At 37.6% G+C, this 23,602-nt stretch overlaps 1 protein-coding gene across 3 annotated transcripts in view; it reads left to right on the forward strand.

The window, feature by feature from the left end:
* Positions 1 to 23,119, forward strand: part of PLEKHH2 (pleckstrin homology, MyTH4 and FERM domain containing H2) — a 97,572-nt gene extending 74,453 nt beyond the window's left edge. For 2 of the 3 annotated variants that reach the window (XM_090281218.1, XM_090281219.1), the window contains 9 exons: positions 2,003 to 2,180; positions 3,101 to 3,256; positions 5,073 to 5,170; positions 12,746 to 12,887; positions 14,874 to 15,019; positions 16,126 to 16,255; positions 17,033 to 17,119; positions 19,524 to 19,661; positions 21,060 to 23,119. In XM_090281218.1, the coding sequence (XP_090137344.1) occupies positions 2,003 to 2,180; positions 3,101 to 3,256; positions 5,073 to 5,170; positions 12,746 to 12,887; positions 14,874 to 15,019; positions 16,126 to 16,255; positions 17,033 to 17,119; positions 19,524 to 19,661; positions 21,060 to 21,245 (1,261 nt within the window). In that variant the 3' untranslated portion in view covers positions 21,246 to 23,119. Of the gene's footprint in view, positions 1 to 2,002; positions 2,181 to 3,100; positions 3,257 to 5,072; positions 5,171 to 12,745; positions 12,888 to 14,873; positions 15,020 to 16,125; positions 16,256 to 17,032; positions 17,120 to 19,523; positions 19,662 to 21,059 lie in introns of those variants that run through there. The other variant, XM_090281220.1, reaches the window with a different exon arrangement.
* Positions 23,120 to 23,602: the final 483 nt, after the last annotated feature.

Genomic DNA, 23,602 nt, shown 5'->3' on the forward strand with positions numbered 1-23,602 from the left:
GTTTCTCAAATAAACTCTGGGACTAAGATAAACAAACAAACACAAAGAAACAAAAAAACAACTTTGAAGCAATAGAAAAATATTCCCCAATTCATAACATGTTTTGGGGATTCTGTGATCAAGGTCACGTGACTTTAGTTGCTATCACCAACAGATCACCCAAAGGGTGACATTTGAAAGTGCCTAGAGGACACTTGAAAACAAATATATTTAGAGGTGGTATCAATCGGCTTTTATTAACAGAGTAGAAATTATATATAACAAATGAGGGCAAATAAGATCTCTATCCAGCTTTTACATTTATTTACTCCAGTGGTTTTATTAATGCTTAACATTTTTTAAGACATTCATGTTTTTTAGGGTAAAAAGGAAATATAGTCTGTTTGAAGATATTTTCTTACCTCTTTAACAGTCAAACACTAACCTCCAAGTTCTTCAAACAAGAACTCTGCTACAGATCCCTGGCTGCTGTGGCTCAGTGGATTGAGTGTCAGCCTGCGATCCAAGTGTCACTGGTTCGATTCCCAGTCAGGGCACATAACTAGGTTACACGTCAGGTTCCGAGGTGGGGGCGCGTGAGAGGCAACCACACAGTGATGTTTCTCTCTCCCTCTCTCCTTTCCCCTCTCTCTAAAAATAAATAAATAAATAAAATTGTTTTTTAAAAAAAGAACTCTGCTACATCATGCGTTTCTTAAGTTATCCTATGCTATTCTTTATACAGTTATTCTCTTTACATTTGTTAATATAATTACTATGTAAGGGGAGACCCCCAAAAAACACAGAATTATATTCTAGACAGAAGGCCCCTTGCAGTACAAACTTCTCCTGCTAGGTGAGTGTTCTAGGAACTCATCTGTGTACCAGCTGGCGTTGTTGTGAGAGGCTACATTAGGCTTTGGTGAATTTTTTTTGAAGACTCTTTCAACACGTTTGCGTATTTCATGATGGGTGATTTGCAAGTGCACCTGCCCACACTGCACTGAGTGTTCAGCAGTTTTTGACCAAAGACGGCATGATTCCCTTGCCCTACTCTCCCTAATTCACCTGATTTTGCCCCAGTGACTTTTTTGTTTCTCTGGATGAAAAAAGTCCTCAAAGGGGAACTATTTTGCTGATATGGAAAAGATGAAACAAAAAATGGCGGAAGCACTAAAAGGCATCAAAATCTATGAGTTTAAAAAACTGTTTGGAGCAGTGTAAAAAGCCTTGCTAGGTGTATTGCATCCAATGGAGAGTACTTTGGAGGTGACTGAAGTTTAAGCCTGTAAGAATACGAGTTAAATACACAATTTTTTATAAATAAATTGTGTTTTTTGGGGTCTCCCTTGTATATCAACTATACAATGACTGGTAATTTTAAATTCATCTTGTGACTATAATAATATGATAAAGATGAAGAATGCTTTGTGGGGAAGTTTCATTTAGTCAGTGGCAAAAGCAAAGGAAGTAGAACTAACAAGAACGAATGTCATTGACTTACACAAATCAGGCCGCATCGCTGTGTCCTACCTCCAAGGCACTGCCTGAACAGGGATAAGGAGACAGTAAAGCATAGTTCCTACCATCACCATGAGCAGATCATGTGAGGAGCCAGTGATTCAAGTCAAAGCCCTGAAGTGTGGATATCAAGAGTGTACGGGGGGTGATTTGGTTGTTTTTCTTCAAGAGTCCTTATCTTTTGATTTATTTTCCCAGAAGCAATCCCTGAGATAAGGATTTGAGTGAAAGTAGTTTATTTGGGAGGTGCAATAAACAACAGTAGGGGGTTCATATTATGGACTGAACTGTATCCCTCCAAAAAAGGGGAAAAAAAGAAGCTAGAATTTGAGAAAAGTTACAGAGGTTTAATATTATCATGCAAAGAGAAAAATCACTGTCAGAGTTAGCATAATACCTTGTGATAACGTACACGAAGGAAAGCTTTCTTAATGGTTTTATATATATTAGGTTGCCTTAATTAAATTTATTCTTAGGCTTTATCTTAAGTTTTGTGTTATAGGACAGAATTTGGAAAATATGCCATTTATTGCCAGCGATGTGTAGAAAGAACACAACAAAATGGAGATCGAGAAGCAAGACCCTCAAGAATGGAAATTCTTTCAACCCTTCTTCGAAATCCTTATCATCATTCTTTGCCCTTCAGTATCCCCGTGCACTTCATGAATGGGATATATCAGGTAGGTTAGACTTTTTACCCTGAAGAGAACATGCTTAGCCTAGAGTCCTATGTACAATATAACCTGTGGAGAACTGAAAAATGAGACTGTCCATCTACCTTTGTCAGCAGCTGGCAGTGGTGAACTTGCGACTTAATTTAGATCTTTTATCAGAAGAGGTGAGTTTTGAAACAGCTTTGCTAAAAAGGATTCACACTGAAAACAAATCTATATTGAACCACATAAGGGAGAAGTTTCCCTGTCATTACAGTTCTGATGGAGAAAAACAAAAATGCTTCAATTGAGGTCACCAGTGCACCTGCTAGATGAAGAAATAATTATTAACACTGGGTGGTGCAAGTTCAGTCTCTTTAAAGTCTCCAAATCTCAGGAATTATCTGGGAAAAATTATGTGGGCCCTCCCATCTCTCAGATCTAGATACTCACTTATTAAATGAAGGAAGCCTCTTCCAAAGCTAGCAATTAGTCTTTGTAGTCATAAGCCTTTTATCACAGAATTCAAATACTTAACTGCCTATTAAAAAAACAAACATTAAATGCATAAAAGTTCGTTTGTTTTAAGTAGATTTCTTATTTATTTTTCATCTCCTTGAAGCTTACATATTGTCCTGTAGTTCTCGGTTTGCTTTTAATGGGTAGGCATAATATCTTTGCAAAATGTTTAGAGCTGTCAAATGATCTATTTTGAATTCATGTTAGTCGGCTGAAGCTAAGATTTCTGAATTCTTACAACAAGCTAATGACTAAAGACAACTTTAATTTTCTCCAGTGGCACTTTGGGGAAAAAAAAGTTAAAGCACCCAGATAAATAAATGGTACCAGTATTCATGCATCAAGTATGTCCTGTTTTCCCCCTGACATCTAAGTTTGAAATATACACACTTTTTTATTCAGAGAACGACTTTGTTATTTCAATTTAGGTAGTAGGATTTGATGCGTCCACCACCGTGGAAGAATTTTTGAATACTTTGAACCAGGATACAGGAATGAGGAAGCCAGCGCAGTCTGGGTTTGCATTGTTCACCGATGATCCTTCTGGCAGGGATCTAGAGCACTGTCTCCAAGGAAACATCAAGGTAAAACCATGCCCTTTTAAGGAGACACAGCCAACAAAGAGCGAAGAAGCTACTATTTGCTATTTGTAACAAGTCTAGTTTAGGAGTTTTCAAAAAATTTAAACAATCTAATTTTCAAAATAAAAGAACTTGCAGGACTTTGTTGAAGCCATTGAAGTCTTAATATAAAATCTGCACACACACAAATTTCATGTTAAAGGGAGGAAAAGGATTAATAGTAGCAACACGCTACATATTAGGGTAATATGGGTAGAGGTGTGGAAGCTCTAATAAAATGGCTTTCCATTTTATTTATTCACTCAGCAATACTTCCTGAACTATTTATTATGCCCCAGGAACTGGACTGGGCCCCGCAGAAAATACAAAGAAGTATCAGAAATAGTCCCTGACCATAGCAAACTTACAATTTGCTTAGGCAAGAGAAGCCTTATACACTGATAACTTTAAACTAGAAAGTGAACCATGTTTTAAGAGTGCTGTAAACATTCCACAGAAGGAGAGATTAAGCCCAACAATGGAAATTAGGGAAGATCTGAACTGGGTACTGAAGAATGGGTAGAAAATGGACCTGTGGAAAGAAAGACATAAGGAAAATCATGGGCAAAGACAGAACTGGAAGATTTTTAAACTTGTCTTTTCTAGGTCATAGCAAAATAACTAATTAAGTTTCTAGTGATGGCAACAATTAGAAATATAGAGTTACAGAACCAGAAGGAACCTTAGAGAAACATAAATTTTGCAAATGGAGTAACAGGTCCAGAACGGGAAATGATTTACTGCAAGTCAAACAGCTAGACCTGGGATTGGACCATTTCCATACTTGACGTGGTCCTTGATTGCTCATGGGAACACGTGCCTTGTTACAGGGTGAAGGTACTTGTGGGATTGGAGATGACAGCACTGGAGCAGAGGAGGGGAAGAACTAGATTTATAAGTAATAGCTCACAGGTTTAGAGCATATGCAACATCAGTAACTCCCAAATCCTAGCTCCACTTGCAAAATGACCTGTTTGGACTCTGTGGGGTTCTACACAATACTGTAAAAGCTCATACCTAGTTCGTTCGGTGTGCTGGGTAATAGATATGGTTTTCCCCCACACCTCTTTGCCTATTTCTTCTACTGCATATTGAGAAATGTAGATAAATCAATGCCTCTTTTCTCCTCAGCTCCAGGTGTATCCTGTTCAGTTCAACAAATCCAAATGTAAATTTCTGAGACATTCCTAGAATACTATTGTTAATAAATTACTCAAGAAGATAAACTGGTATTTTTGGCTGACTTGAGCTGAGTAAATATTAAGGTCTTTGGTGAATAACTGCTTACCACATATTTGTAAAAGGTTATTTGTATTTCTGTAAATGATCAGTTAAATAAACATTTATTTAGTTCCTGAAGAATTTTTGTTCTTTCCCGATCAAAGAATCTTAAGATTGTATTCCAGATTTCTTTGATATGCCTTCAATCTTTATAAACTCAGAAGGTAGGAAAGTTGCTTCTTCAGTGACTAAACCGTGAAAAAATTCCAGGAACCCTCTTGTTTCCAGCCTCATGCAGTCCTTCATTAAGATTCCTTTCTGAATAAAAAATGTGTTGTACAGTCCAAAGCTAATGTGTGTCCAAAGGGATAAATAGACCAAAGAGCAATTTATAATTAAATTCTAAACTCAAGAGCTGCACTTAAGCTTGAAATAAAAAGCTTCAGCCCATTAGGTTTGATCACGTTAATTGGAAATTTTTCAGTGTGAATCATGCTTGTCTTCAAAATATACTAATTTGAAAAGTATTATAAATCTCCATTTTTCACTTTCCTTCTAGATTTGTGACATTATTTCTAAGTGGGAACAGGCTTCCAAAGAACAGCAGCCTGGAAAATGGGAAGGTACGAGAACTGTTCGTCTAACTTATAAAAACAGGTGTGTAATACCATCGCCAGATACGAAGTAGGAGTATACATTTATCTTCAAATCATGCACTTACAACTTAATTTCCTACTGAAGAACCTTAAAAATTAAATTTATTTGCACATCTTTTTCTATAAATGATAACTCTCCTGCAGGAAGAAACTGTCACATAAAATTATATTTCTAATTCTTGTCTCTTATTGTCATGAATAATTATATTTTACAAAAATATGCATTTGGACAAAGATTAGAAGAAAACTACAGGAAAAAATAGCTGCTATCTTCACATAGGGTGAATTTTTTACTTCCAAGTTTTTCTTTACACTATTATTACATTTTTCGTAAAGACTAAATACTATAGCTCTGTAATAAGAAGAAATATTTGTTACCCAAGCCTTTTAAAAGTGACATATTCATATTCATTTATTCTCATTCTTTCACATACTCTCTCTCTCTCTCACACTATTGAGATTCAACTATAAGCCAGGCATTTAGATAGATGCTCTGAATAAAATAATAATCAAAATAGACATAAATACAGTCCCTGAACTTTGGAATCTATAAGCTAATGAAGAAGACAGTTGTTAATCATACAATAGAAAGAGAAGAGTGTTGCTCTGTGAGAGCACATGACTGGAAGCCTGACTTAGACTGAAGACATTGGGAGGCTTTGAGGAAGTGATGCTTAGGTCAAGGTCTGAAGAGGGCTAAGGTGGCAGCATTAAAATGGGTAGAGAAGAAGGTTCAAAAGCCTGTAGAGGAAGGTATCTCAGTGTTTCAGAAATTGTTGAAAAACCATTGGGGCTAGAGCATATATCTCCTCAATAGATACAATTTTATAATGTACTTTGGCATATGGTCAGAAACCAGATTTTTTTCTCTCATTTTTACTATCTTCTTTTCTTCCATGTGTTAGCAGAAAGTGGTACTTAATAAATAGTGTTCACTGACCAGGTCATATTAACTATATATATATATATATTTAAAAAGGTATTTTGATGACGTTATTTAGCTCTTATACCCTATAAAATAAGGACTCTAAAATATCAGGCGAAGCATCTGGTGGAATTATTGGTGTAGTATTGACTTCTTTCAGAGGCCTACTTTTGGAATGTAAGAAATAAAGGTACTAATATAATATAAATAATGTACTAGCCTTTGATCCATTTCAGGATTTCTTTTCTAATAACCTATCCCCCAGAAATACCTACATAAGTGGATAAGAGGATTCCACTATTTCCCAGTTCTTCTTTGCCGTATTTTTTAGAAGTATGTAGGAGGTAAGAGGGACTTAGAATATATTGAATAATAGAGGAATGGTTAAATAAATATGGCACAGTCATATTTTGGACTCCTCTCATACAGTCAGACACTAAAGGGCCACACACTGTCGGATCTGGATAGTGGTGGTTGTGGGCCCTGGGACTTCTCTATTCAGTGGGCTCATGAGCAACAGTTCTGAGGACACAAGAAGGTGACGGTTAAGCTTTGGTATGTAAGGTTTGAAAATCATGCTTCCTAGAAATAAATAAGATTACTTAGATAATGGAATTCTACAGGCTCTGCTCCTAGAGGAACCTGTTTCCATGAGGACAGCCTTTACGTGTGGCCCTTTGGTGACTGGAAGAACAGCGAGCTGGAGGACCTGGAGTTTCCAGATGATCGTTTTAGTTCTATGATCACTGGAGCAGTGATTCTCAATATGTGGGCCCTGGTCCTGCAGCTTCAGCACCACATGGAAACACCTTAGAAATACAAATCATTAAGGCACACTTCAGCCTTCAGGAGTCGGAATCACTGGAGTAAGACCCTGGAGTCTGTGTTTGAACCATTCTCCAGGTGCTTCTTCTGCATGCTGAGTTTTGAGGAGCATTGGTCCAGAGGTCCTCCTTGCTGCCCTGTCTTCCCTGGTACAAGGGATCCAGCTCCCAAACCTGACCTGCTGTGCATCTTTATGTAGAAGAGGCTCAAGAATTCTCATTTGGTTTTGTTGGCACTAAATGGAATCACTTTCATGTCTAAGACTATTTCTAATAATGCATACTTTATGAATGCTTATTTAACAGTACTAATTCTGCCTGTGATGGCTACAGTTGAAACCAAAATTAAATTTGGTCGAAATGGAGAAAGGTGCTCTGAAAGATAAGAACAATGCTCCAAGTCTAGCAAGTTCCACTAGAAAGGACAAAGAGAGTCATGAATGACATAAGAACTGCCTTGTTAAAAAAAATAAACCCTCATGACAGTAGGTTTGACATCAGAAAAAAGGCAACTCAACCAAAAAGTTTAATTTTTAATGGCAGTCTGAAATGGCTGGATAGCCACAACTATGAGAAAGTGCTGTGTTTCTAAATAAGTGTATAAATACTTAGACAATGACCCCTAATTTCCAGTGACAGAGGAGGGGGACTGGCTGTGACCTGTCATGCAATCATGGTTGAGCAGCCCTGGAATAAAACTGAAATCCCGTGGAATTTTAATTTAGACTTAGTAAGTTATGGAATTTTAATTACTTAGATTCGGGGTTAAAGATCTAATTAATAGGTTTTAAACTTGTTCTCATAGATGTCCATTTGTAAACTAATGTTTAAATTCTAGTCATATTTAAGCTGCTTATTTAATTTGGTTTCTTACTGTATAAATTACACTGCAAGGTCAAAGCATATTTTTAACAAAACAAAACTGGCAAGGGTCCTTCCCTGCAGAGACAGCTCTTCCTTATCCCTCTGTGAAATACAAGAACATTTTCAGTAGTCCTTTGCTGTGTTATTTTCTGGAGCATAGCTTAACATTCCCATCTCTGCACATTTCAGCTGATTCTAAGAATGCCTGTATCCACTGGCTCCTAAGCCAAGAAGCATCTTGACAGGTCATCTAATCTATCCCATTTTTTCCAGCTATAATAACACACACACACACACAAACACACACAAAAAAATCCAGCACGAAGAGACTTGTAATTCTAAATACCTCCAGAGAAGAATGATGATGACAATAATGATAATAATAACCAACATTAATTGAGCACTTACCACACACCAGGCCCTGTGCTGAGCTCTTTTTTATGTATCATCTCATATAACACTAATAGCACCCCTATGAAGTAGGTATTATTACCATTTCATTGGGAAACTGAAGCTATAGAGTTAAGTCATTTGCCCAAGGCTATGGAAAGGGGATTCATTTGGGCTGGGTTTTTTTGACAAATAATTCCCATATCTAATAATTCCCACTATTATTTATTTATCCATTCATGAAGTAAACATCTGTTCAGTGTCTGCCAGTGCCAGGCCTTGTCGAAGCCCTGGGCATTCAAAAGTGAATAGAATGTCCCTACCCTTTCAAACCCTACAGTTTGTAGGGAGAGATACACACACGATCTTAGCAACAGGATTAATGCTGTAACAGGAACAGTCCAGCAGAGCAGTGAACATGGGCTCTGGAGAGAAACTGTGGATTAGAATCCTGGTTCCCTCACTCACTGTGTGGCATTGAGCAAGTCACTTACCACCTACCTCTGCGCCTCAGATACCTTCAACGTGAATGGAGATGCAAAGAGTCCCTACCTCTAGGGTCATCTGAAGGACTAAATGTCAGCTAAGGTGAAGCCTTTGGATCAGAGTCCACCACAGTTAATGCCACATCCATGTCCTATCTTACCTTGAATCTAACACGTATATGTACAAGCTGCAGTGGGAACATAGAGGAAGGCTTCAGAGTGCTGACTTCTGAGCAGACTTGAGTGGTGGCCATTGAGGCAGGAAGAGGACAGGGCAGGGGGTCACAGCTACAGTTTTAGTAGAGTGTTATCGGCAGACTGTGGAAGATGGAGGGAAGGAAAGTGGAGGCTGAAGGCAAGCTCTCAGGATGTTTATAAGATGATGAGAAAAGAGGCAGCAGGAACTAAATGCTCTGAAAAATGAAATATGGTGCTTGCTGGAGGCAAGTAAAAGGATTGCCCAGCAGTGCTGGGAGCTCTGCTGAATTTGGAGAGTGTATACACGGGTAGTGGTGCTGGTCTTCATGGTGATGTGAGTCCCATCCCACAGTATTCAGCCTCCTGGTCAAGGGAGGAGTGGACATGTGGGAATCCCCCTGCTAGCTCACCTGTGCCCTGCCTGCCAGCCTGCCCGCTGGGACAGAGGCCACCTTCTCTGCTTCTTTAGGACTGGGGGAATGAGACTCAGCACCGCTTCTGGTGCCTTTCCTATTTAAGATCAATGGATTTGAGCTTGATTTCCTGGTAATTTTTGTGACTCTTTAGTCCCTTTCCATGTTCTCTCTCCAAATTGCTGTGTCAGAGCCCAGACTGTTTCTTTAGGGGCTGGAGCCTATGATTCCTGCATGTTGTATTCTTGTATAAGGGTCTGGAGTTGTTTCTCCCTTTTTAGCTTATAGTGCTTCATTTCTCTTCCAAGGTTCAACGTCATTCGTATGCCAGAAATGTTCGAAAATGCATCTTAGCTCTTGTTGCCTGTAGCCATTTGTACATTTGGTTCTTTTCCTCTCTCCTAGCTGTATTACCAATGCAAACTTTTATTGAGAACATTCAGTGGTAACACTTAGCTAAAACTAGTGGCTTGCAGTGATGATCACGACATAGGTCTTACCTTCAAGGGGAAAAGATAAGCTTTGTACAAAAATGTTTGCATGTGAAAAACAGGGAGCTTTCTTTTCAACTTCATTCTCTGTCTTATATCACTTTGCTAACATCATTTTGCATTTAGAGTCTATTTCTATCACCCAACCATATTCTTCTACTCGTTAACAATTTGTCATCATGTACTTACAGATAAAAGTAGGGCTTAGGATGTATGTTTTCAAGAAAGCACTCTGAATGACTGCCCGGGAGAGTGATTTTTTTTTTTTTAATATATTTTATTGATTATGCTGTTACAGTTGTCCCAATTTCTTTTCCCTCTGCTTCCCTCCACACGGTGACCCCCCCTCCCTCCAGTTGTCCCCTCCTTTTGGTCCATGCCCATTGGTTGTACATATAGTTCTTCTCAACCTCTTCTTGTCTACTCCATTCCCTCCTACTATGCTTCTTAATTCCTGTACCATCTCCCTCCCTCCCCCCTTCCCCCTCCCTGCTGACCTCCCTCCAATATGTTCCCCACTCTCGTTGCCTACTTAGTTTTCCTTTGTTTCGATTCCCTAGCTTCTGTTATTGGTTGTAGTGATGCAGTTTTCATTTTAATGTTCATAGTTTTGATCCTCCTTCTTCTAAACAAGTCCCTTTAACATCTCATATAACAATGGTTTGGATCTAATGAACTCCTTCAGTTTTACTTTGTCCTGGAAGCACTTTCTCCGTCCTTCTATTCTGAATGACAGCTTCGCTAGATAGAGTACTTGTGGCTGTAGGTTTTTGATTTTCATTACTTTGAATATTTCTTGCCAGTCCCTTCTTGCCTGCAGGGTCTCCTTTGAGAAATCAGCTGATAGTCTAATTAGGACCCTTTCGTACATAATTTTTTTCTTCTCTCTTGCTGCTTTTAAGATTCTCTCTTTATCTTTAATTTTTGACAATTTGATTATAATGTGTCTTGGAGTGGTTCTCCCTGCGTCCAGTTTTCCTGGAACTCTGTGCTTCCTGGACCTGTAAGTCTATTTCCTTCCCCAAGTTCAAGAAGTTCTGCTTCATTATTTTTTCACATAATTTTTCAATTTCTAGTTCTTCTTCTTCGCCCTCTGGCAATCCTATAAATCGAATGTTCGTTCTCTTATAGCTGTCCCATAGGTTTCTGAGCCTCTCCTCACATTCCTTACTTTTAGTTTCCTCTTTCTGCACTGGTTGACTGTTCGTTCTTTCCCTATGTTCCGATTTGTTGATTTCTTCTCTGGTTTTCATTTCCTCACCACTTGTCTCATATGTGTTTTCGTTCGTTTCAGTATGACTAGCTTTCATTCCTTCGCCATCTTGTTACAAATCTTTTGTTAATTCTGTGAGTCACCTTATGACTATAGCTCTGAACTGAGCCTCAGAAAGATTTCCTATTTGTTCATCAGTCAGGTCCCACATCTGCTGCCTGGTGAGCTGCATCATTGGGATTTCAATCGTGGTCTGCTTCATCCTGACAGTTTTGTGTTTAGCTTTGCTTCCTGGGCAGGCCGTGGGGAGCAGAGCCCCGTGCACTTGTCTCTACCCGACCACCGAAGGCAATTGGCGGCCTTTTTCGCCGCACTGTGGCGCTTTGTGTGTGGGCGGGGGTCCAAGCTGGATTCCTGCCTTTACTCTCCACTGAGAGACCGGGATCCTCTTCCTCCGTCCCCACGCCCTCTGGGCCTCACCGTCCGAAGCAATGGGAGGGTCTGCCTTCCCCTGCATTGTAATCGAGAGCTGATGGGTCTCGACTGCAGCCAGGATTGCTCGCTCAGCGTTTCTCACAGTCCCGCCACTCTCCCCGCTACTACCACAGACAGCACCACCCAACCTTTCCGCTCCAATTTTCACCCCTCCTACCTGTCCAGATGAGCACCGGTGGTTTATAACTTCATACGTTGGGCTTCCATGTAGTTTTATTTTCTGGGACTTCTGGTTATCTTCGGTTTTGAGGTAGTTGTATTCCTACTTAGTCGTGGAGGGAGACTGAGTGTGTCAGTCTAAGCCTCCATCTTGGCCAGAAGTCCTGGGACAGTGATTTGTGAGGTAGGGTGGGGAGAAAAATTTTTCAGAATCATGGAGAAGAAGAGCTTTTCAAGGTACACCCCACCCCCGATGCTTCCTTTGAGATTTGACCTGCCACCCTCTCAGTCCCTGCTAGTTGAGAGAATTACTGCGAGAGATACTGTAACTGACGGCAGTGTGGCCTCTCCCGCAAGTGTATAGGGAGAAAAAGGCTGAAAGTTCAGATAGAGTCAGTTGGGCACACACCTAACAAATGCTGGATCTAAACCTCTCTTTTCCTGCCACTGTGTTGTCATGATGATATTCAAGTATGTCAAGGTGTCGCTGACCCACTCCACTACCTCAGCCTTGACGGCACCCCAGGCCTGGTCTGCAGCCTAACATCAGAGCCCCAGCAATCGCACATCCAGAGAAACAGAGGAGTGAATAAATAAAGAGGGCCACTGAACTGATGAAGGGCTAGGCAAACAAAAGCCCCTAAAGCTGCAAAACATGTTTTAAAAGTACATTTAAAACATTTAAATGTACAAGCATTATCTTTTAGATTCTCAGAGTAAACTGCCCCCCTTCAACTTAATATTGATTTTGAATTGAAACTTTTATTTCCTATTTCCTGGTGTGTCCAAGGTATTTAGGAAACATTGGGTGTATACAGCCCATTGAAATGAAGGGCTGCATCAGCATTCCCTACAAGAAAGGGCGTATTGCATTTCACTCAGTGTCTTATTCCCTTCCTCAATAACACTTCAGGATTTGGTATTTCTGGACACAAAAAAATAGCATTGATGCGTCCCTCAACCTCAACCCTAAAGCAGTTTTTTCTCAGTTTGCTGAAAATGTTGTACAAAACAAAAGCAGAAGTTATGACCAGATGGTATTGATCTAAGTTTGTAGAACAACCCTTTCTTCCATTGTAAGGATTTCATTTAATAAAAAATATCCTCTATTTTTTACAGACTGTATTTCTCCATGCAAGCTCGTGGAGAGACTGATAGAGAAAAGTTGCTGTTAATGTATCAGACAAATGACCAAATAATAAATGGACTTTTTCCTCTGAACAAGGACCTGGCGTTAGAAATGGCGGCTCTTTTAGCTCAGGTAACTTCTGCACTACATGGAGAAATATTTTGTAAAGATAAAATACTAATTTCAATGCTGAGTTGAGTGTAGTAAAACAATATACCTTCAGTGATTCTTTAAATACATTTCGCTATGATTAACACCTTAAAAATTACAGGCATTATAATTACAGTTTGACTCTAAATTGCTGACAATTGCAGTGATGGGGAATGAGACAGTATTCCAAAAAGGGAACCAACTAGGTCTTAATTATCTTGAAAGTATGCCACTAGGCTTTGCATTTAATAAAGGAGTTTGATGAGTGTAGAGCCGTGGGGCTAAGGATGCCATGCCGAAATCACCCTCACCTAATAGGAATCAGTCTTTAAAAAGCTAAAGCACTTTCTTTTATTTACCTGTTGTATCAATTAGGATTAAGTGCAGACTTCTATAAAAACATAAACATGCAAATGAATAGTGACATTCAAAACAGAAATATAGCTGTCTCTCACATAGAGAGATAGGCACCTCTTCAATGTCATCAGGGGTGTGGGCTTCATCCTGCTCTCCGTTCTGCTGTCCCCACTGTGTCATCTTTATGGTCCTGGAGGTCTCCAGAGGTGCAGATGCAGCATCAGTGGTCCAGCATGAGAGCAGGGGAAGAGCTGGAAAAGGGTGTGTCCTCCACCTTAGAGAAGTTTCCCCACAGTTCCATTTATGTCTCTCTGGCCAAGACTTAGTCACATGGCCTTGCCCACCTGGAAAAGAGGTGGGAGAATGCAGTCTTATGTAGGCAGCAGTGAACCCAGATAAAGCCAAGGTTTTCATGACTTAGAAAGGAGAGGATGCTCCTAAGAGGCAGCCCACAGTCCCCACCACACCTGAGTCTGCACACGTTAGTTAAGGCACCTCCGTGACATGTTTTGGGTTTTCAGTGTTCTCACGCTACACAGCGTCCCAGGCCATCTAATTTATTCTCTGCATCTTTTTCTAGCACCTCTGCCACTGATTCTCAAATCTTTTCTCTCTAATTCCTGCTTTTATGGGTCCCTTAAATTCACCACATCAGGGACTGAGCTAACCATCTTCCCTTGTCTTCCTTCACATTCTGTATCTTCACTGGGACACTGCTTCCACGCCCAAGCAAACTTCCAATCCAGGACTCATCACTGCCTTGTGCCCTGCCCTGCTTGTCCTGTCCCCTGAGTCACCGTGCCCTGCCTAGTTTAACTCCTAGGCTTTGTGCACTCCAGCTTCATCTCTTAACACTCCCCGATCTTCAACTTTGTGCTCCTAATAAAGCATAAACTGTGGTTCCCCGCACAGTCCCTGCCTTGCATGTGGTTCATATTTTCACAGTTGCTGTCGCGTCCTGACACAGCCCACCTGTTGCCCTGCCTTAGGCTCCTGACCACTGGGGTTTTCTCTGGTCTGGGCCACCACAAATTTATCCACCACCTAGATGCTAGAGAGATTTTCCCATCATCTGTGGCTTCCTAACAAAGACTAAAAAACCTAAAAATCTAGCAAGCATGGAATGAGAATATAGTTCTTACTATATTCACTAAAGACCCTCAAAAAATTCAAGTAATACTTTTTTTGAGATTTCTCTTAGCTTTATAACTTTTTTTGTCTTTCACCCTTAACTTCTATTTTTTCTTATTATCAAGTAAAATGGTACCTTAAAAATGAAAATTTTTCCTGTGCTGCAACAGGCAATAGTAGTGTGGCCTTTAGCAAATACTACTAGATGGTGATGTTAACCTAGGATGTGTAATGTAGAACTGGAATGGAAGTGTTTGTTACAGATTTTTTTCAAAATTAGCATTCAAATGGAATTTAGATTTTAATAATAATACTTACATATTATTATAATTTTCAAAATCACCAATCATGACAAGAAGATTTATTGATCTATATTGTAATGATATATTATAAAGAATGTTTAGAAAGAATAACACTGACTTCCTTTTTTAAAACTCTTTTCAATATTCTATATTTTCTCTTTTTCATATTTCCAATTAGGTGGAGATTGGAGATTTTGAAAGACCCTTTTCAACTCCAGCAGGGCATGTAACTAATCAGTGCAAAGCAAATCAAACTCTAAAGCAAGTCATAGAGAAATTTTATCCTAAAAGATATAGAGATGACTCTTCTGAAGAACAGTTAAGGTAAGGAACTACTTGTATCTCTTTAAAAGAGCAGAGTCACACTTGCTTTTTAATTGATATTTTAATGATGAAAAAAATATTGTATTGTACATGACCTTTTTTAAAGACTTTTTAATAATGTTGATTCCCAAGAGGTTATAGGTCTTTTTAAGATTTATTTTTATTGTATTTTTTCCATTATCATTGACCCCACTCATACCCCCCTCCGTCCCCCCACTATCACCACTCTGTCGTCCATGTCCATGAGCCTTTTTCCTTTTGCTTTAAGGTATGTCTAAAAATTTTAGGATCTAGATTTAAAATTTTTTAAATGAAAAAATCTTTACCATAATTTGGAAGATCTACTTTTCATTTGATCTTATTCATTTTTGTCCAAATTAATCCTGATAACAAATAAAAGGAAAATATGGTCATTAATATATTTAATTTTATAAAAGGTTTACCAAAAAAATTTTTTTTTATCTCTTAGGGTATTCCACACAAGATTTTTAATATAAAGTTTTAAATTAAACTCAACTAATTTGGAGTTTTGATTTTTGAGAGCATATAAAGAAAAGCTGTAGACTAAAAACTAGAGGAAATCCGGCTCATCGTGAGTTTTTCCAAGCTAGGAACATTTGCAGTCAGTCCTTTGTCTCTGCAGAGTAAGTGGCTTTGAAGAGGCTTTCCCTCCCTCCAGCAGCTCTCCAAGCCTGGAGTGGCAGTACCTAAAATTCCACTGTCAGGGATTCATTCTTCGCTCTCAACTTCTTATATTTTTCTTTAAAAATGAAAGTTATTCCCATGAGAGATTACCTTTCAGGCTAATTGACACTAAGGTTTGATGTTAGCTAATCAGATTTTCAAATGTACCTGAAGTGGGTGGAGAGCAGGAGGCCTCTGTCTGCCCAGAGCGCTAACGCTGAGCATCTGGTGAAAAGGAAACCTGCTAAAACTGGGGATGTGGCGTGGGCAGTGGGCAGGCGGAAGCACAGAATAACAGCCTTACCAAGATTGTGCCTCGGTATCCCCCTGGCACCTAGGATTGGCTTAAGGAGAGCTTTGTCTTGGGAGGATAATCCACTCTTTATGTCTCTGCTTTTGTGTTTTTGTTTTCTTTTTTGTAGGCAACTTTGCCAGCGACTATCAACCAGATGGATGGCCCTCCGGGGACACAGTGCTGCTGACTGTGTGAGAATTTATTTGACGGTAGCCAGGAAGTGGCCGTTCTTTGGTGCCAAGTTGTTTCTTGCAAAAGTAAGGAAGAAAGGCAGATGATTCAGTTCTGTCAAATAAAACAGTGGTACCAGGAACCCCAGGTTTATACGTGTTTATACGTTCAGCTTTTGAAAAGAAAAGAAAATTCCAACAATTTAAAGAAAACAATGAAGGGACATTGAGGAAAAGGCAGGAAAGCCATCAGCTTCTCTGTCTTTTCTCCTCTGCTCCACCTCCCCACACCTTAAATTATTTCTGACACTCAGTAGGCTCACCATTAGACTAAAGACAGCAGCTGAACTTTGCCTTCTTCCTTTCATTCATTCATCCATTCACTCATTTCCTCTCTCACTCATTTGCTCATTTATTTGGTATTTAATGAATTTTGCTTATCAAACGTTAAGCCGAACTCTAGGGGATACATAAGCCTGTGGTTTTAGATGGGCTGTACTCAAACTTCCAGGAACTTAAATCCAGTGTTGCAATAAGCCTGGGAACAACTACTACATGGCAAATGTGGCCAAGAGTGACATAAACAGGGCGCTGCAGAAACACTGTGGATGGGGACACTAACCCTGCCAGGGGGTGAATTAAGTAGCCTGTCCAAATGCACACATTAATAAATGGCAGTTTTGGATCTCAAACCCAGGCCTCCCAATATCAGATCCACACTGATATTATGCCACGCTGCCTCCTCCCCAAAGAGGTTTTTAGTAAGTTGTTGTTGTTTCAAATGTTGCACTGCTCTTAGGCTGAGAAATATTTCTGTCATTTTGCTTACCATGTATTACATAGTGTATTTTCACCTCTTTATAGCCCATAACTCCATCATCACTTGGAAGTACTTTCCTGTGGCTGGCTATACATGAGGATGGTTTAAGCGTCTTAGAATACAACTCCATGGTAGGAGTAAATCCTAAAGTTTTGCATTGTCAATTATTTCCACTGCTCAGTGTACTATAAACAGTAGATAATGATATCTTAATCTGATTTTCTTCCTAATACTTTATAGTGAATAGTCATTTTACAAATATAGAACTATGATTATAATTTCATCTTTTAAAACAAGATTAGATAGGTTATATACAGGCATACCTTGGGGATATTGCAGTTTGCTTCCAGACCATCACAATAAAGCAAGTCACACATTTTTTGGTTTCCCAATGCATATAAAAGTTATATTTACACTATATTGTGGTCTATTAAGTGTGCCAATAGCATTATGTCTAAAAAAGAATGTACATACCTTAATTAAAAAATACTTTATTGCTAAAAAATGCAAACCATCACCAAAGTGAGTCATAATCTTTTTTGCTGGTGGAGGGTTTCATCTTCAATTTGTAAAAAACATGATATATGTGAAGCATAATAAAACAAGGTATACATATATTGTATATGAGAAAAATATTAAGATACCATGACTAAACTGCAATCTTGGTTGTATTCTTAAAACAACTATTTATTTATAATGTTAGGAAGCTTGCTTCCTGTGTAAAATGAAAAAATAACATTAAAATAGAAACTTTAGTTACCAAAGTTGAAGTTGTTTCACTAAGTCTTCTGTAATGATTTCTGAAATTTCCTGTAATATCACTTACCAGTTCACTTTTATCTATACAGTATCTTAGAATTTTTCATGTGATTAACTATAAAGTCAAACTATGGTTTCTATGTGTTCATTTATTTATATCACATGCACCATGTTATGTTGTAAGAAAAAAAATGTTTTAAGTTTGGTGGGCAGGAATTGCTAAATTTTACTTGGTAGGTGTGGTGGGCTTTCCTATCTGTGGATAGTCAGTGATCACTGAGAATTTTTCAGAAGACAAACTATCCTTTAGTGTTATACTAAGTGTTTCTACTTATAATTGCTAAAAAATTTTTGAAGGAGTTTATACTTTTGAATGCCTTTTAGTTCTTGAATGGATAACTTGAAGACAGATTATGAAATCTGTGACTTAAAGCCAACAAAAAGTCGTATGCCAGTATTGAGTTACCTTAGTAGGTAAACCAGTTCTCTAGATCCTGGGAGAGGGGCACACAGGCCAGAACTAGGCATGTGTGGCTGCAGCTCTTGAGCCATTTAGTGCTCAGAGTCTTGCAAACTCATCATTAGATGTGCAGATTCCTTTCCTTTTAGGCTGTGTGTCTTTGAATTATATTTTAAAAATTGCTTTAAGCAATACTTTAAGGAAAATATTTGCCGCATATATGATAAAGGGTTGGTATCCTTTATAAACATGGAGGTCTTGAGAAAACAATAAGGAAATGATAATAAACACACCAATAGACACATAGGACCAAGGCAATTCACAGAAGAAATACAAATGTTCAATAGATGTATTTTAAAATGTTAATCTCTGTAGTAATCAAATAAATTCGATTTAGATCAGTGAGGTTCTACTTTTCACCAGTCAGGTTGGCAGATTCAAAAGAATGATGATCTCCAGTGTTTGCAAGACTGTGGTGCTGGGAATATAAATGCATATAATCTTTCTGGAGGAGTTTGGAGATATTTTTAACATTGTCCTTACTTTCTTGAGGTAGCAATTCCAGCTGCTGAAGTTTAGAACTAAAAAATAATAATAAATTGCATATATGTATTATGAAATATGTTGAAAAATATGCATTAGAGGATTGCTTAAGATAGTAACAAGTACAAATGATTTCAATGTTCTGTAATAGGAGTTTAGTTAAATAAAATTTGCTATAAACTCATTTTCAATGATGTTACACAAGTACATTTGTTGTCATGGAAAGATTTTCACAATATGTTAAGTTAAAAAAGAAGCAACGCGCATGATACTGTTTCTGTTTCTGTAAATCAAAATTACGTAAACAAAAAAAGAAAAACAAAATCTACATATCAGTGTGAACCATATGGATTTGCCAAGATTTGACCATTTTTTACTTTAAAAAGTATTAGTTTCATATGGTTCAACCTAATATATATATGTAGAGAGATATACATATCTTAAAGGACATATACCAAATATTAACAGTGGTTTTTCCACTGGATGCTAAAATATATTAATAGATTTTTTTTATTTTCTCCTTGTATTTTCTCATTTTCCTGCAGTGAGTTATTTATTTCATAATCAAAATGTATTTTAATTATAAAGGTAATTGATGCCTAAATAAAATTAGTACACTACTATCTATTTTGGATCACAATAAATTTGATTTTAGGAAAGTTTTTTTGTATTACATCATAATTAATATCAGCATTTAATGGAGATATGTTACTATCGTTTCTCATCTTTCTTTGAAAATAAAGAGTATATAACATATTTGCTTCTCTTTAAAGAGGTTAATAGTCTCCTACGTGTACAAGAGTCTCATGACCTTTGGAGGGTATCAAGATGATTTTATGGTAGTCATTAACAATACACATTCAAAGGACAAGCCAACAGAGAAATTACTTTTTGCCATGGCAAAGCCCAAGGTGAGTAAAGGCCTTTCCACCAACCTTTTATGCTAGTTATTTTCATTCTAAAACGTTTATTGTGCAGACTAAGTTCCAGATGGGAAAACAGACTTCTCTTATAATCACACGGCCTTAGATCCAAATTCTGGCTTACCTTATCTTTCTAAAGCCTTGGTTTCTTCATCTAAAAAATGGTATGATGCTACCTTTAGGGGGGAGGGCGCAGGGGAGAATTAGGAATTAAATGAAGGAACTATAAAGTATTTATCCCAGTGCTTGTTATACAGAAGGTTCAAAATAAGTGGCCTTGGTGTAAGTCATTGTCAGGTACTTTATATGCATTACCTTATTTACTTGGAGTGATTCACTAAAGGACCCATTAGTGGGAAGATTAAGGTTTTATAATTAAAATGTACTTGTTACTTTACTATTTTAAGCAAACAATGTAGTTTTTATGTCTCCAACTAAAAGCAACAAATAAAATTGCATTCTAGCACGTAATTTAAATTGTTATTAAAAAAATGAGAAATCGATTTTTTCTGAAACTTGAACTTAAAATTGCCAACTAGAAGCAGTTATTTTTTTAGACTCTAAAGCTTTTTAAAAGATGGTAGATATCTTTTTTATTAAATCTATGCTCAAGTGAAGGCAGATAGTGCAGAGGATCTCAGCATACTCAGTACTCTAGCTTAAATAGTAATAAATTTCTTCTTATATTATTAAAGTATAGTTGACATAATATGTCACATTAGTTTCAGGTCTACAACACAATGACTCGACGCCTATTTACCTTGTGAAGTGATCACCATGATAGTAACCGTCTGTCACCATATGAAATTATTATTATATTATTGACTGCATTCCCTACACTGTACATTACATTCCTATGACTTATTTATTTTAGAACTAGAATTTTGTACTTTTCAACCCCCTTCACCTTTTTCTCCCTTCCAGCCCCCACACTCCCCTCTGACAGTCATCACTTTGTTCTCTGTATCCGAGTCTGTTTCGGTTTTGTTTGTTTTGTGTTTTTAGATTCTGCATATAAGTAAAATCATATGGTATTCGTCCTTCTCTGACTTATTCACTTAGCATAATCCCCTCTAGGGCCCTCTTAATTCATATATTCACAAATGTGGCTTTAAGACAGAGTTGTACTACTGACACATTTTTTAATATTGCCACTAAATTTGACTTTTTTGAGACTCACTCTTTCTACTGGTTAGAGTAATGGAAAATAGGTATTTACCGTGATGGTGCTGAACATATAAGTATTTCATTGCTTGATCTGCCTAGAAGGGAATGCCAGTAGCCTGGGCACTTGCAAATAGAGACCACCCACGGCTAACTCTTACTGTCTTTTGGAAGTGATGAGAACTTCTCAGGGGCATAACAATTCTATTTCTCTTGTCTTAGATTCTTGAAATCACTCTTTTGATCGCCAGTTACATAAACAACTTCCATCAGCAAAAGGCTGCATTTCACCATCTCTCTGCTCCACCACTGCTGTCAGCCCGGAACCAGGGATCTCAAACCAGGACAATGGGAAGCCAGCCCCTTCTCTCCAGCAGCAGACCGACCAAAGGCCCTACTTTACTCTGAAAACGTGGGGGGCTGAACGTCCACTCCTGGTTCTCTAAGCAATGGCTGCATCAGCTCCAAATAAGTTTATTTACATCCTGGCACCATGGCTCCCACATACTAGAATTCCAGACTTTTAAAATAATGGGAGTTATTTGCTTTCATTTGATTCATAAATATTGAAATGAAAACTAATAAAACATAAAACACAAAATTTTCATACACTGATGTTCTCCTGGATTAAATGGGATAGAATTTGTAATTTTTTTTCTATCTCTTTTCTCCCTTATCATCAGACACATCATGCAATATAGTGTTGTTTTTTTAACTATTCTGGCAATCTTTAGAAGGGGAAATCCCAAACTCTCATTTGGCAAACCAGTTGATTATTGGGAAATACTGCCAAAAACTAAGTACTGTAATTAAATGTATTTTAATTAATGTATTTGGAAAGAAAGAGAGTACCCAGTGTAAGAAACAGCTGCAGGTAGGGTTTATGTATAAATTTTTAGAGCAAGTACAGTAAATCTTCTGGCCCAGTAATCATTGTATGAAAAAACAGGAGTTGGGTAACAAGAACCTCCTATATGGTATTAGGAAGCATACCCTGTCGCCTTTTCAGATCACTAGAGTGTAAAATTTTAAATGAGACAGCGATTTCTGATATTCCTTGGTTGTCAGTATAGCCTGGAATATTGCCCACATTTCATTGCATTTGGTGCTGGGTGGGTCCTCTTGACCTTGCTTTGTTAAATAATAATATTTTTTTGAAAACAAAGACAGTTCTTAAAGCTTTACCTCACAGTCCTTTTTTATTGTTCTTCGAAAATAAATTCCCAGAAATATATTTAAAAGAAAAGGGAAAGTACTATTTTTGTCAAAGGAGGCAAAATTCGGTTGAAAGAGCCTAGAAATATATTACTTTACTAGGTTACATAAGTGGTCAGTACATTCTAGTATGTGCCAGAACAAAGTAATTGATATTCATGATAAATATGAAACTGTGATAAGACATGAATATTATAAAATGTTTAACTGCAATAGTAATCATCAATATACTTAATTTTATTTATGTGTAGAATATTTGTATTTATTTTTTGGACCTGTATTTATCACTTTGTGTATGGTATTTTTTAAACAAATTTGGGGATAAAAATGTTAGCTGCTGAATTAATTTGTTAGCAGAACTTTCATGTTTTCTTCTTTTCTGCTTTCTCCCTATGGTGATATACTGTTCTCACACTAGGCCTTTTATTATTAGCATCCCTAGAGAGGGCAGAGCCAAGAAATGCACTGCCCAAGTAAGAAGTTGCTTCATTGGTAATGACAAAAACAAAAACAAAACACATAGAAATATAATCTATTTCAATTTACTATCTCCCCTAAATCTTTTGGCCCACAACCACTTACTGTATAAGCAGAATAAACTGGTTACCAGTCTGGAATGGCTCTCAGGAGGCTTTCTGGCTGGATTGCAATAGTGGTTCTAAATTCCCAGAAAACCATTTAAAAATCATTAGTTGGTGAGCCAGAGGCTTGGCAGAGCTGTTAAATATGTGTGAGAACTTGATTCTTAGGCAATAGTTAGTTCACCATTTGGTAAGCACCCCAAAATCTAATTTAAACAAGTTGTGAAGGCTTAGCTTAAACTGTAGTACCCTAGACTCAGCATTAATTTTTGATAGAGCAGAGATAAAATATTTTGATGGCAAGAAATCAATTTTCTGTAACTGATGATGTGAAAATTTTATTTTATGGGAAATTACTTATATAGACATCTAAAAAATTCAAACTATGTTATTATGATTGGCTACAAGAGAATAGTGTTACATGTTTAATTGTAATATTTGTCTCCTATCATTTTCTTCCCTTTCAATCATAATAAATGATTTACAAAACCCATTTTGAGCATTATCTTTTGAATAATCTTCAAGAAATACCTAATGTTTCCATTGTCAAAGCTGAGGTGCACTACTAGTGAAAATAGTAGTTATTGCCTCTTTCTCTTCCATTCATGCTTTGTCTTCAGTGTTGCTTTGTTTTATCCATATAAAAGGAAGCTGTTTGGGCAAATTGTAATTTTAATACATCTGTATGCATATTGACACATATACAATATGTATAAATCATGGGGTTCTCCCATGATTTCATAAAAGCTGTTAAGGAAGCTTATTTCATACAGATGAGTTGAATGGACTGTGCTCTGAAAATGTATTTTAAATGGTTCTGGGTTTTATGTGTTCGTGTCCTTGAAGTAACATACTGCCATAGCTTGGGAATGAATTTGACTCTCAATTTACAAAGAAAGTTAGTCACAACTTATAGAGTCTTTGTTCTAAAATTGTGTTTATTAGTTGCTTAAAAACTTCTGCACATAA

This window comes from Furipterus horrens, unplaced genomic scaffold (assembly GCF_987537825.1).
Source record: "Furipterus horrens unplaced genomic scaffold, mFurHor1.1.pri manual_scaffold_6, whole genome shotgun sequence".
NCBI classification, from domain to species: domain Eukaryota; kingdom Metazoa; phylum Chordata; class Mammalia; order Chiroptera; family Furipteridae; genus Furipterus; species Furipterus horrens.